The sequence below is a fragment of the Ailuropoda melanoleuca genome, chromosome 9 (assembly GCF_002007445.2).
Source record: "Ailuropoda melanoleuca isolate Jingjing chromosome 9, ASM200744v2, whole genome shotgun sequence".
Lineage (NCBI taxonomy): Eukaryota > Metazoa > Chordata > Mammalia > Carnivora > Ursidae > Ailuropoda > Ailuropoda melanoleuca.
In genome coordinates this window covers 61,677,472-61,693,429 of record NC_048226.1, presented here as the reverse complement: position 1 = coordinate 61,693,429, position 15,958 = coordinate 61,677,472, and the positions used below count along the sequence as shown (strand labels likewise).

The following is a 15,958-nucleotide window of genomic DNA, read 5'->3' as shown; positions in this document are numbered from 1 at the left end:
TCTCTACGATGAAATTCTAATGATGTCCCCAAACTTGTTCTTTTAGAAAACCAGTGTCTTAACTGCTTAAGAGGGATAAATGCATCAGAGAATGATGTTAGCAGATATTAATCCAGTGTGCTAGCACAATCAAGTTCAGCAAAATTACATTTACATTATTACTCATGTCAATTTTTTGCCAAATATTTAGAGGGGAATCAAACTATAAATACAAAAATTAACTTGATGGTTCTGTCAAATGTGTAAAATTAAAGTGACTGGTATATATACTTTATTTAAATATTAAACTGTTAAAAGGAGATTTTGGTTTTTATCTGGCAGATGAAAAATCAATTTTTCTAAGTTATAGCTTATAGCAAATGCCAAGGTATTACTACCAGGCTGTAACAGCTGTTGAACTGCCAGATGATATATTTGGTTGTCTTCCAGAATTTGCTATTATGATCACGAAACACTGCCTTCTTTTTACTCTTGATTGCTGATTTTGATCAAGCATTGCCGTGTGATACGGTATGTTTTCACAACACAATCTCCTCAGTTAGTGCTGTGTGTCAGTTTTTAATGAAAAAAAAAAGTAAATTGCCTTTTTGTTTAAAAGAGAGATGATTAATCTTTTGAAGTTTTCTTCTAATATCACATGAAATTTTATCCATCTTTAAAATTATTTCCATGACATGATCTTTCTAAAAGCATTAGTTAGGGTTTTTTTTTCTTTCTTTATTTTACAATTAGTTACCTGGTGATTGTCTCTTATAGTGAGAGCATTATTTGTAATTTTCCACCAAGGCACTATGGCACTCACTTTTCTCTCTCCCAATGTGGTGTTTTGGTTTGGGGGTTTTTTAAAAGAAAGATATTGGGGTAGCAAAATCCACTTGTGGCATAATATAATGAGCAGTGGTAAATTAGAATTTGAGAAATAGTGCTGGCACTCACATATTAATATATACACATTCTCTTTATTTGCTCTTATAGTTTTTATTATTATTTTAATTTGGGGAAATGACTCTCTTGGTATCAGATAAATCTACCTTATAGTGCAATTATCTTTTATCTTTTTATAAACAGTGCAGAATTTGCTTATCTTTTTTTGAGAAAAAAGTTTTTCTTAGATTTCATTCATGATTTAATGTATGTACGGAAGAATTTCTAACTGACATCCAAACATAGCTCCTTTTTAATAAGGTAGCATATCATTTTGACTTATAAACCTGTGGAAAACAAAAACCTTAACTTTAAACATTGTTTACGTTCCTTAAAAAATTATATGAAGAGCCCATTAAAATGATATGAAACTTTTTAGAATCAGAACCATGGAAGTGTTTTATATTTCAAATCTGGCATACTAATTAGTTTGCCCTGTCAAACTTTGATTGCCTTGTCATTTTAGCATAGGATTTTAAATAACGAAGTTTCTTTCAGCAATTGCCATTTAATGCTGTTTAATTTCCCCAGTGAGTGATTTGATCCATATTGATAATGTCAGAGAAGCAACTAAGGACTAATGAACATCAAACATGTTTGACTCTTATCTAGTTGATACAGGATGACCATAATATTATAGTATTTTATCACTTTACTGCTTATTTTTAGAATGAATCATAGTTATGCTCTTAAAATAATTTAAATCTATAGAAAATATGAACAGCTGCATGGAATAGAAAAATACCAGCAATGACAACACTGAACACAGAAAAAAAGAGGCCTAGGATCACATTCCTCTGGCCTCTTCCTGTTGTCATGATCTAGCTAAGTCTAACCTGACATATTTGCAAAAGCAATTATGCCATTACCTCACAGGGTTGTCAGAAGAGTTAAATAATACCACAAAAACACTTAACGTTGAACCCAGGACTTCGAATTCATTTATGAAATGTTAGCTGATTGAGAAAATATTTTTTCGAATTAGCCATTACTGGTTTGTACACATAAGACTTCCCTTGGTTGGTTGTCAGTGGCCTTAAGATCCCCCACTTCAACTCAGTCTGCTTTGTGTTATTATATTGTATGTTGTAAAATGTCCTCAGGTTTGCTGTGGAGATACTGATATTGCTGTTGTAAAGTTTTCAAAGTATTGCATAATTTTAATATACTTTATATATAGGTTATTTAAAGCTTACTCGATCGTTCATTATTTGTTTAGAAATGCTGTATTACAATGTTGTAGAACCTATAGAAAGATGACCAAGACATGATCATCTTGGAGGAAATTATACAAGAAATAACTTCCAGATTTCATTACCATATAAAACCAACAGTATTGACTAAGAGATGTAGGACCGGAGATGTAAAGAATACATAATACAGTCTTTATGCTCAAAGACTTTTAGTGCCTTTTTGTAAACATACTTTTAGTAATTGAAAATGTTTTGGGAGAACAGTAATGGTTCAAAATAAGATGTGAATATTGTTTTGTTAAATCTAGAATTAATTTCTGTTTAGAAGCTATTTTATTTCCTATATCTTACCAATGTAAACAAAATGTTGTAATTTATGACTCAGTAATGAGTGCTACCTAAAAAATACTTGCACAACTAATATTTCCTATTTGGTTGCTGTTCAGTTAGATTATTTTTCAAGAATTAGGACTTCATTAAATTTTTTTTAGAATGTAAATACCCATGTTTTCTAGTATTTAAAAGGAAAAAGATAATTCATATTTGTTAGTTTATTTGAAAGGTATAATCTAATAAAAGAGTAAGGATCAAAAATTTATCTGTTACATAGATAAAATATTCAAGTGTCAACCAGATTCTACTAACAACCTCTTGGGATCAGCCATCTGGAAACGTTATTTTTCTTCTTTTTTGTGATTTCAGATGTAAAACTAAAAATGGCTGGAGGGTATGGGGTCATAAATGCCTACAGGTCTCTAAGTTATGGTTAGTGTCACCAGCATCCTGAAAGCAGTATTTTCAAATTTTATCATTGTTTTAACCCTCTATACATCCAGTCCCCACAATGTTCATCTCCTCAACATAATAGGGGCATTTAAAAAAAAAAATGATGCTATTCCTCCCCATTCAATGCTCTTTAGCCCTCCCCCCTCCACCGTATATTCAGTAGACTTAATTAAATTAATGGATCCTCTGAAGTTGTATTCTATGAATGTTCTCTGCTTCCTACCCTTAAAACCCTTTTTTTTTTTTTCATCTGTATATCCTGAAAATGTATAGTGAAGAGGATAGTTTTTTGAAGGGACAAGGAACAGTTGAAAAGCAGCAGTTAGAGGTGATTATCAAATGAGATGTGGATGATGGCCTCTAATCAAGAGTAAAAACTTTATTCTTGCTTTAAGCTTGTATGAATGGTGACTGCTGTTGAACAGTTTTGTTGTCCACTATACAGAACAGATGGAGTTTGCAGTTGTGTGTCACTTGTTTATTACATCCTCTTAAAATTAGTAGCTGTGTAACCAGATGGGTCTGGGAGCACAGCTGTGGATATAAGAATATAAATGAAACCTGTCTGATGCTGCCATGCCCTTTTGAGATGCCAAAGTGTTCCAACTGCAACAAAGAAAAATTCCTGTTCATTTGACATTATATTGATGTATTAGATTAAAAAAAAAACAAATCTTACAAAAATAGTTGACACTGAGGCTATCAACCCCCACATTTTTATCAATATTTATTTTCATAGTTTGGAAATCAAAATAAATGTAAATTTGAAGCTAAATATCTATATAAAGTGCCCATTTATAATTTCGCTATCCAGGTAAAAAATTCATGTTGACTATAAACCAAATTCATTTTAATATTTTTAAAGTTTATTAGGTGACATATGTTGAATTTGTAATTTTACATTCTGATGAAATGCAAATTCTATTTGTAAATGCAAATAAATAGCTTCTCCATAAAACAATGCCAGGAATGGGTGTGATACACAATTGAAAATTAGAAAGGCATATTAGGCTCTTTAAGATGTGGAACTGGCACCAGTTGCTCTTTTTTGACCTTTTCAGCCAAATGATATGTTAATATTGAGAACATTCCTTAATGGTGTGAGTGTATACTACATACTATACACTATATACTTCATATATATATATATATATATATGAAGTTTATGGACTTTTTAAGAGATAATAGGATTTTTGCCATAATATATGTAGTAAATTTTTTGGCTACTATTTTAACATAATTAATGTAACCCACATCAAATCACCAAATGAAATATTCAGAATCACCCTTCACAGTTCTGATAAATTATACTATATCTGCTTCATGAGCCAAGAGTACTCAGTTTTGTTCCCCCACGTTATAAACTATAAAATTTAGAGTTTAAAAATTTTTTCAACAAAAAAATATTTAATAAGGATTTACAGAGACATAATTTAGAAACTGGTTATAATAGGAGTTTCTTCCCATTAGAAAAAGAAAGATAAATGTTTTAAAATCTGTGTCCTAACGCTATAACTAATAAATTAATTGAAGCAACAAATAAAGTTAAACATACTTAAATAGAGAACAGAGAAACTATGTAGTAGAAACTATCTTGATATCCAAACTGTGCAAATATATCAAAATTATAAAGTTTAATTTTACTATTAGAAAAGCACAAATTACATAGAAGAAATGATAGAAACTAGTCACCCACTGATGTACTTGTCATTGCAGTCGGTATTGTCAAGTACAAAATAAGTTACTTTACTAAATGACAAGAAGTGTTAAACAAAAAGAATGTGATTAATTAGGTTCAAATTATTATTCTAGATGATGGGCTTATATCGCTATTTTCTCTGATGAAACTCGTAACATTAACCGATCTCTTTTCATCAATTTCAAACCTACTTTTTTTTTTTTCCTCCTCAGGAAGTTGGCCTCGTACTTGCAGCTATATTGGCCCTCCTACTGGCTTTCTATGCTTTCTTTTATCTCAGACTGTCCACAGATGTTGACCCTGATCTGGAACAAGATGAAGATTAGCTGAACGGCAATCAATGCATTAAAGGGAAATAATTTTATAAAAGCACCCCTTGGGACCAATACTTTCTAAAGTACTGAAACTGGAACATCTTGAATTCTTTCTGCTGGTATTTTCAGTTTTCAGAAATATCTTTTTAAATAGTTGCATAGAATATCAAGAAAAGAACCTTACCTAGCAATGTAGTATAATGTATGCTACTGGATATTTTATAAATCTTTCTACTTTGACAGGCAACCTATTCATGGTGCATTTATATTAAATGGAAAACAGATCCTAAATTCTTCGGATGTCTTAGCCAATTATGTGTATAACTCCATCACTTACAGATTACTAAATCTATTTTTGTTCCATATACATCATAAGTAAAAGTATATATCCTCATTTACAGAAACGTTCTCAAATCACATTCAGAGCCTAAGAAGGAATGAAAAGTCGTGGGAAATTTTTCATTTTACAAAGAAGCCCTGCTTTCTTTCCAGACATATTTTATATCATTAGAGAGACTATCTGCCATACATCTACAGTAATCTTTTTCCTTCTTTGCCAACTGTTCAGTGCACATGTGCTCCATCAGAAATGGCACCTGGATGACAGAAGCTCAAAGAGTCACATATGTCTGTAAAATAGAGTTCCTTTCCTCTTGGGCTGTCTGAACTGGTGTAAATAGAAAGTTCAGTTGATCTTGATTTTAATTAACTTATTATTGTATTAATATAAACTAGGAATTCTATTTTAATTATGTTGTTCTGGATGCTTGCAGTATCAGTTTGCCCTTCTTGTAAAGGAGATATGTAACAATCTGTCGTTTAGTTGTGCAGTTTTGTTTTTTTTGGTTTTTTGGTTTTTTTCACACAACAGTAATGGAAGTCCTACCTACTCAGAATAATTTTCTTGGGTTGTCTCTTAAGCCTAAACAATACAAAGTTGGTTTACAAAATTACATCTTGTCTCTTGAGAGTTAATCAATTAGAACTGTCTCGTGAAAAAATAAATAATAGAAGAAAATATATGTCTCATATTACTTGCATATGTAATTTTTTTGTTTACATAAATTTTCAAGATATTTTGCATTTGTTGGAGTATAACAATCAATATATTCAATATTTTTACCAGTAATGGATTTTTTAAAAATATTTTTGGAATACACGAATACATAAAGCTTAGAGGATGAGAAAATATTTGTCCACAGCAGAGTTGTTAGCTACTACCTTATATAAAGATGTATAAAAAATTAATAGTTAGAAACATGTGCACAAAGTGTTTTCTATCATATACATTGTATTTATGAAGAGCAAATAAAATGTTAAGATTGTTTCCATATTTGCCCAGGGAAGAAAGCTTTGATGAATACACTCGAAATTCTTTGAGACTTTTGCAAATAGTTGAGTATGGCTGTGTAGCATTATGTTCTGTAGAATTTTTTCAAGTAGCATAATTTATTTCATCAATGTGAAAACAGCCCAAAGTTCCAGTATCCTCACAGATCATTTATGCCAAACATCTGAGGACAAAATTTAGCCAGTGTTATTTACTGGATTCTACCCCTTGAAATCACAAACTCATGAGACAGACCAAGAGTTCTTATACACTCACCACTGCAGACCAATCCAAGTGGCATTTTTAGGAAAGGTTGCAGCATTTAATGCCATGTGGTATGTCTGTTCGTGAAGTGGGTGGCAAGGGAATATCCAAGCTGGCATTTTGGATATGATGGGCCTTTTCCTTTCCTGAGTGACATGCCACATGTCAAGAAATACTGCTTTTCCCCCACTCCTATCACATTTACGTGAACAATTTTCATTTAGTTATTTTACCTCCCATATGGTGTTAAAAACAGTCATATTAAATAAAGATTATTTCTAATTCCAGTAGTAATTTAAATGAGAAGATATGTAATAATTGTTTATTAGTTACCTATCCAAGTGAAATATAACAGGATTTACAGTATTTAAAATAGATGAGTATACTCTTGGAAATGTCTGAAAATTCATTACCCTGGGGAAAAAAAATGATACTGTTTCCTTCTGTTCTTGAGGTGGTCTCGTAAGGGAAAAGGTTGTTTCTGATAGTAATTAATATTAATCTATACATAGTATAATTATAGGCTAGTTTGATTACCTCATTTTATCAATACCCTGAGTCTCTGGCTAGTCCATTTGCGTAACTGACTTATGATGGTTCCACAGATCCAAGTCCCAAAGGCCCAACTCTGATTTTAATAAATAGAAGGTAAACTGAGACAATATATGTTTATACAACACTGTTTTCATGAAATGCAAATTTTTCAAACTCACATTAACTGAGAAGCAGCCTGTGGAGAAATCCCAGATTGAAATTTAGTTTGAATCCTTGAAGATAGAGAGGTGATATCCGGCCTATATTTTCAGGCGACCACACTACTGAATAATGAGTGGTGTTCAGCATAAATCTAAGACTGGCACTAGACACGAATTTTAGGCGTGGGTTTTTTTTCCTACAATAATTCACTGCTTGGAGTAATTCAGAAGACAAAAACAGAAAAAATATAATGACTTTTCAGAATGTTAGAATCTATTTGCTAACATACTCTGCAGGATAAATTTCAGCTAATGCAGCAGACTTTACATTTAGCCTGTGGAATACTGTGAATGAAGCTTGAAGAGTTGCTGGTTCTTATTTTGCATATAAAATAAACATAAAAGATTCATTTGAGAGGAGATATTGTAAAAATATAACCTTATCCAGGATTTCTTTTAAAACAAATGAACAAAAAGCCTATCATAGTACCAGTATACAGTTTGTTGTTTTAAGGTGGCAAATACTTGAAGATTTTCTGTCTTTTCAATTTTTCTGAATTACTTCTACCCCAAACAATGATTGCAAGATCCCGAAAGATATGTTCTTATTCATTTCTGTAATTCCAGTAGTGTAGTGATCTGCACATATTTAATAAATGCATGTCAAAATTTAAGTTAATTTCTTTTAGTGCTCTCAGAGTCTGGTACAGTTGCTGCATGTAATAGATGATCAAAAATTATTTGCATTTAATAAATAAAACTTAGAAATCACTGTAGTGACCAACTTAGCATTTAGCATTTATGATCGTTGAATATTCTGGGACAAATGTATTTTTCCTCCTGTTCCTTTTTAAGATCACGACAACTAGTGTTAAATTTGCTGTAGAACAGAAATGTTGCTCTTTTCTAGGGCATCAAATATGTTATTTTTATTTTAGTATTATTGAAAACCACAAGTGTTTTTAATTTAACTTATTATACATCCTCACTCCCAACAAAAATAAAACTAAGTTTTCATTAAAATGCTTATATTTATGTGGATACTAAAGCACTATATTTTCCAGATTCTAAAGTGATATAGTCAAATATGATTCAGTAGAGTAAATTATGATTTCTTTAGATTGGCTTCAGAAATAAAACTTCTAGAAATTAAACTTAGAGAATTTTCCTATATTTCATCCATAATGTAAGGTTGTTGAGCCAGAAACCATCTAAGATAAGTACACTTACCTTGGGCTTCTCTGGGGAGATTCTTACCATTTCTCCCTTAGCGGCACTGCCTTCTTTTATTAGAATTGCTCCAATGCAGCCTGGATAGAATGATGTTTGCTAGATTTTGTTCCACTGACATCATATCTAGAATCAGTGCAACCCACAGTTTAAAAAAAAAAAAACCCTAGCAGGAATTCAGTGCCAACAGAAACACTCTTACTATTTTATTTTGTATTTTAGTGATGCAGGTAAGTATGAAGGGAACTAGGAGAGTCACTCAAAGAACTATACCAGTGTAAAAATATCCATTGTGGGCCAGTAAATTCATTTAAAACAACTGAACTGCTGCCCTATTCAGCATAGTGCCTCATTCTTAAATATTTTTTTTTATCCTTTTGCAACAGACATGAGATCCTTATTTCAAGAAAAATAAGATACTTTACATGCCAGAAGATTTTTTGATGACAGTACCCCCTCCTATTCTTCATTTTTTAAAACAACAACCAAATTGGTGGGGAGGCAGCCAAAATTTGAGGTACCAATGCCTCTCGAACAGATGTCGCACCATTATTTTTTAGCTCGTTTAGATGAATAAACATGTTAAACTGTGAAGTATTACATTTTAGATTTTTTCATTAAAAAAAGAGACAATCTGTTTACTGTCCTAATTGAGACAACAATCCTTGTGGTTGCCAGTTTTGGCAGTCATAACAATGAACTATAAATATTTGAACCAACCAAGTAAATGGTGACTATAAAGGCTATAGCATGTGTAAAGTTCTGTTTTCATGGGCACCCATCTTAGTATGCCTTTTTTTTTTTCTGACTTCTTCAAATACAATTGTGTAAATCTGAAGTTTCATGGTAAGTCTAAAAGAAATTGATTTCAATATCTAATTTGGTTCTAGTTTATTATCCTTTTTAGTGTTCAACTATCCATCTGCTTGTAACAAATTGCTTCTGCAGTTGCTCTACTGAATGTGACAAGGCAGGTCTTCTTTGCATTGCCTTCTCTGTACATCCTAGGATAACAAAAAATCAGAGATTGTTTTTTCTGCTTTCATATTTAAAAAGTGAGGTTAAAGACATTGTAAGTCTCTTAATTTGCAGCAATTAGTTTTTTAAGAGAAGGTTTTATAAATAAACTATGTCGAGATATAACTCTGGCTATAATGTCCATGAGAAGGAGGTCATAGTCTTAGTTGCAATGGGATGCTTTGCATGAAGAACTGGCTTGTGAGAAGTTGGTAGATCAAAGAGAAGTAATCCAGAGATAAACGATCATTTATTACCCTAGTTCCCAAATGTTGGTGATCCAGATAGCTAGCGCCCTTGTAGACATCTTATTTGAGTACCATTGCTCCCTTTTCTACCCTTCACCTTCTCCTCTATCTGCACCAGTTCCAAACTCTAGGCAATCTCTAACATTTCTTCTTTAATTTTGTATGAACCTCACTTGTACATTCAGTCGTGTTTAATTATGTACTTACCATATTAACTGCCTCTACTCTTTTACTTAGAATCAAGACTATTTTCCCCACTATCTCTCATTCCTTACCCCTTTCTTTTTTATCATTGACCACATGCATCACACAAAACTAAAGAGAAGAGTATAATGAACCTCAGTGTACCCATCATCTAGAGTCAGCAATTACTAATATTTTGCCACTCTTGTTTCCCCAATTTTTTGGGTAACCTGAGGTATCTTAAAGTAAACCTCAAATAAGGTGACATTTTATCTCAGTATACATCTCTGACAAGAACTTTCATTTTTCGTTTGTTATTTGTTGTTTTTTTTCTTACATTACCAGGAAGCTATTATTACAGCTAATAGGATTAGTTATTTCTTCAAATCGTTTAATACCAGGCCTATATTAGAATGTCCCTAATTGTCTTCAAGATATCAATTTATAATAGGTTTTGAACCAAGATCTGTACTGCATTTGATTGTAAGCGTCTTAAATTTCTTTTATTCAATAGCAAACCTATTTTTCTATAATGTCGTTTATTTGTTGAAGAAACCACAATATTTGTCCTGCTGAATGTCCAATATTCTAGATTTGGCTATTTTCATTTTGTTATTTATTTTATACCTCTATTTTTCATACTTTCTATAAACTAGGAGTTCGATCTTAGGCTAGATTAGATCCAGATAGTTTTGTGGTTGTTTTTGTTTGTTTTTAAGGCAATAGTATGTCATAGTACTTAATGAGACACATTATCTCTGGTTGTCTCATTTATAACAACGCTGAAATTTACCAGTGGGTTCATGTGCCAGTAACCTGATTCCCTCCAAAATAAGGTTTATATCAACATTTTGCCTAAAGCTTTTAGCATCTGTTTATAATTATTCCCTAGGTCTGTTATCTCATTTGACATTAAAAAATGGCAATTTAAAAAAAAAATTACTTATTATTTTTTTTCAAGAGAGAGTGGGAGAGCATGTGCACAAATGAGATGGTAGAGAAGGGCAGAGGGAGCAGGGAAAGGAGAATCCTCAGCAGACTTCATGCCCAGCACAGAGCTTGCCCTGGGGCTCAATCTCAGGACCTCCAGATCATGACCTGACTTGCACTCAAGAGTCGAATGCTTAAGTGACTGAGCCGCCCAGGCACCCCAGAATGACACTTTTCTATCATTCCTTCAGCATTTAAGTGAAATTATTTAAAAACAAAACAAAACTTAATCAAGTCTTTGGTTACCTGAAAATATGGCTCATAACAGGAAAGGAAGGATAAATACTTGGATCTTTGCCTTTATCAAATTTTGGAGTAATACGTTAACACTCTCTAATAGTGACCAGTGGAGATTTGCCATTGCTGTTCCTGTTGTAGCTTTTATTATCAATATAAAGCCATAGATTTTACATATGTGATGTGTGTTTCAACCCATTGCAATCACCATTCTTTTCAGTATTGAAATACAAATTACATTATCATGCTTTGTATTAGAGGTATTATCATTAAAATCGCAAAAGCTTTTATATGATTTTACATTTTTCCAAAAGTAATAGACAATACAATCAGATTTTTAAAACAATAGGAATAAGTGGTAAATGTGGAAAAAGACTAATATTTGCATATTATATGATTAACTGGAAAACTAATAAGATATTGAGTAAGATTTATATAATGTGGTCCATTAGAAAATAACTGTGAAAATTAATAGCTCTAATAATTACTATAGTTAGCTAAATATCATAACATAAAAAATATACCTTACAATCACAATCGAAATTACGAATTGTCTAGAAAAAAATCTGCAAGAAATATGAAGAGTCTTCATTGGAAAAAAGACCTTACAGGGTAAGATAATCAAACTTTAATAAAAAAGAGACCAACTGTCTCCCTGGATGAGATGATTCAATATTGTACAAATTTAAACTTTCTTCTAAATTGGAAACAGAAAAGAGAACCTTAATCCACCAGATATTAAAGTGTATTATAAAGTTATAATAATTAAAATAATCTCATAGTCAAGGAAAGTAGACAAAGCAATAAAATGTGCAGTCTGGAAATAGATCCAAATATAAATATTCACTTGCTGTATCCTATAAGTCATGAAGATGGAAAGATAGGTTACTTATTGAATATATTGAAACAATTGAGTATCCATTTGGAAATTAAAAGATGTCTGTACCGTGACTTAAAACAAGATTAATTTCTGATGGAATTTATTATTTTTAAATGAAAAAAAACCCATAAAATTATTAGAAGAAACTACAGCATTTTTAGAATCTTTTAGTACAGAAATTATTTCTAGGCATTGATTCATGAGTCAGAAATCATTAAGGAAATACTGTTGGATTATAACACATTAAATTAAAATCTAACATGCAGCCCAGCACTCAGTGTTAATTAAAGATGTGAGGAAACAGTCTCTTTCATATACTGCTTGGGGGAATGGTAATCTCACACACTTTCTGGAAGACACTTTGGCAGTGTACTTTAGAAGTCTAAAATTTCATATATACCTTAGTTGCTTCCATATCTCTTTAGAAATTCTTTCAAGGTAATAACGCCTAGAGTGTGCAAAAGTGCACAAAGTATGTTAACCACAGCTTTGTTCATAACCTCAAAAAACCTGAAAACAATGTAAATGTCCAACATAAGAGTCTTTTAAAACAAATTGTGTTGCAACTATTAAATAAAATGTGATGGATTCATTAAAATAATATTTATACCTACTGATGTGGAGAGAGGTGAAGAAGCGCTTAAAAATGGGAGATGTGTGATAGATTCTATTTTGCTTGATTGTATATGTCTGTATGTGTGTGTGTGTGTACACATGAGTCTATCTGAGTATATTTGAAGAATATTTAGGAAGAAGTAGAAGATTATTTCTGGTTATTAGATTATAAGTGATCTTTATATTGAGTGAATCAGTCTCCACTCTACAGAGAGGACTGGAAGGACAGAGTTTTAGTGAGCTATGAGTCCAGGCACCTGGTAAGTCTGCCCATCTTTTCCCATTATGTTCTTCTATTTTTCATTCATTTAATAACCATTAAGCACCTATCAGGTACTAATAACTCATCTTTCAAATTCCCCATCTATACACAATGTAAGTAGTATAGAAAAAGGTGGCTCTGGTTTTCTTATAGTGAGAAACTCAGAATGTTTCAGAAAGGAACTGGTATTTAAGTTGATCCATTTTCATTCAAAACGTATTTATTGAGCATTTGTCACATGGCAGAACTGTGCTTTATGCTTGCAACAAATCCATGAACATTACAAACAACAAAGCAAAAATAGTATTCTTGCTCTCATGACATACGACTTGAGAGATGGTGATGGTTTCATTAAACAGAAAAAGAGGGTGAAAAACGTATTCCAAATGAAAGAAAAACCAATGAAAGGGTACAAAGACATATTAGTGCTTGGCCTGTATGTGGTATAGTGGGATAGGAAGGTTGTTATTGTCCGTTTGTGCTCATTGTTCACCTTCTTTCCTTCCTCCAACGAAAACCATTTTCTCTTATTTAATCTGGAAAATGCCACATATCTATCCTTCAAGATCTATCTATTCCCAGATAAATCCCTCGACTTTCCCCACAGAAGCCCCCAACCCCGCCCGCCCAAGGCTAAGTTAGATGATTCTTCTCTTACATAGACTCTATTCCATGATTATCCGTTTACGTGCCTCTTAACCGCACTCTGAGGTCTGTAAGGAAGGAACTCTGGGGTTTTTTGCTTTATCTCAAATGCGAAGCGCTGCACCAGACACGTGGTTTATTCCACGGTAAAATTGTTTGAATAAGTATTACACCTCATTCCCATAGAACGGGATTTCTCAGCTTTGGCATTATTGACGAGTTGAGCCAGCTAATTTTCGCGTGGTGATCGCTCCTGCGAACTGTAGGCTGTCTAGCAGCGAACCTAGATGCTCGCTTGCACCTAAATGCCGGTGGCACCTGCTCCTGGCCTACTTACGGTTGGAGGAGGTCATCAACAGGATGTGACCACTGGTTGCCCCGTGAGCGGCAGCGGGAGCAATGGGCAAGCCGAGGCCCCACGGGCCCGCCCTGTCTTTGGCATGTACTTCCGCCCCCCGCAGGTTCCACGCAGGAAGCGTTAGTTTTCCAGGCGGCAGCCTCGGCAGAGCAACGTGGGCAGTGTACTGACTGAACCCAGGTAAGGCCTCTTCATAAACTTTTAAGACTTTGTAGCCCCGCCGCCCAGGCGAGCCTTGCGCTCATTTCCTAGCTTTTTAAACCTGCCGCCTCCTAGTTTGGGGTTCTCTGCCTCTTTTTCGTCTCCTCTTTCCGGCTGTGTCTGGGGCCTGTTTCACGTTTCACCGGGGAAGCTGCCGAGGATTCGAACCAGTGGTTAGGTCAGCCAGACGTAGCAAAGTGTCCCCTGGGGTCAGAATGTTTCCCAGCTGTACCCCTGAGAACCACCGCTGCCCTAGAACGATAAAAATCACAGTTGCAATGAGAGCAAGGTGGAAACGGGGAAGCGCGGGACAGGACTTTCGAGTTACTTCACGTCTTTTTTCAGAGGCCTTTAATGTTTGTTAACGCCACGCACTTGGCCACAACTCGGTACAGACTGTTGACTCAAATCCTGTACTCATGCTGGTGGGTGGGGTGGGGGGAGGTCACAAGAGAGGTCTGAACTTGACCCACCTGCTGCTCAAATCCCTGGGGTTACTGCAAGCTCCTTTTCTTTTCTCAAAGGTAAGGGAGAAGGACTTTAAGATATTGATGTTATCAAACAATCTAGAATTTTTTTTCAAGAAATTTTAAACACACTGGAAGACAAAACTAAAGCAGGAAAAGGATGGCCCTTCCACCTCCTTTTATTTACTTACTTACTTGCTACTAAGCACATTCAGTGCAGCCAGAGAAATTTTATATATAGAAAGCTAAGTAATGAGCCTTAGAAACAGATACATAATTCTGAGAGTTATTGGAAACTTTAATGTATAAATTCTTTTTCGTGGATGCAGTGTCTGGTCCCCATTTTCTCTATTCTGTAATGTGAAATGACTCCTATTTTTAAAAAGCATATATATGTATGTACAGGTATATTGTTGAGAGATAAATAAAATAAATACCCATGCAACCAGTGCCTGGCTTACTGACATTTCGTATTGTTTGGCTCTTTTACTTTTTGCCTTTTTGAAGAGTATATAAAGATGTTTCACTTTAAAATTTTCATTTTCCTGATCATCATTATTGTTTCACCATTAGTTTTACTGTTGATTCTCTTAAGATTTCTGAGGGTTCTCTTGCTGTCCTCTGTAAATGAATACCTTATGTTCTTCTTATCTAATCCTTATTGTTTGGATTTTCCCTCTAATCCAAGAATTATTTAATAGAAATTTTTTAAAATATGTATGTTTACAGGTAGAACAGTCTGTTATTTAAATTTAAAATTTTAGTTCAAGTTTTACTTCACAGTAATCAGTGTTGCTTGAATTATTTCTATTTTATGGAACTTGCTCTTGTTTTCTATTTGACCTAATTTATAATTACTTTTTGTGAATGATTCCTGTACACTTTAAAAAGTGGTATATTCTATTATAGTATTATGTTCAATGTTAGTACACAGAATCTACCTTATGCTGTATAGATCTTCAACATTCTTACTTGTTTTTCATCCATTTGACTTGCCTTCTACTGAGACTGGCATGTTAAAGTCTTTTATTATTAGGTACTTATTTGTTCTTGCATTTTCTGTAGTATTTGCTTTTTGGACACAGTTGCTCTTTTATTTGATATATTGATATTCATAGCTATTATATCTTTATCGTGAGTTTTGGCTTTAGCATTATAGAGTATTTTGATACTTTTTGGCCTGAACTCTACTTTTTTTTTATATCCATATTGATGTGGTAAACAAAGGTAGAAGGAAATGTAGATAAAATTAAATGTCCTTATAATCTGCCGTGCATTGACAAATACATGAGGCAGGCAGAGTAGAATCTTCCTCCTGGAAGCTCCAGAGCAGTCTTACTGTTAATGCCTTGCTAGAGGGAAAAACAACCTTGGTTTGAGAATAGCAAGTATCTGGTGAGTCTTCTTTAGCATATGAAAA

At 33.4% G+C, this 15,958-nt stretch overlaps 1 protein-coding gene across 5 annotated transcripts in view; it reads left to right on the top strand.

Annotated features, from left to right (window-relative positions):
* The window catches only part of TRIQK (triple QxxK/R motif containing), a 97,190-nt gene extending 81,799 nt beyond the window's left edge, over window positions 1–15,391 (top strand). For all 5 annotated transcript variants that reach the window (XM_011221533.3, XM_002916603.4, XM_019796853.2 and 2 more), the window contains one exon: window positions 4,815–15,391. In XM_011221533.3, coding sequence (XP_011219835.1) covers window positions 4,815–4,928 — 114 coding nt within the window. In that variant the 3' untranslated portion in view covers window positions 4,929–15,391. The remainder of the gene's footprint in view (window positions 1–4,814) is intronic.
* Window positions 15,392–15,958: the final 567 nt, after the last annotated feature.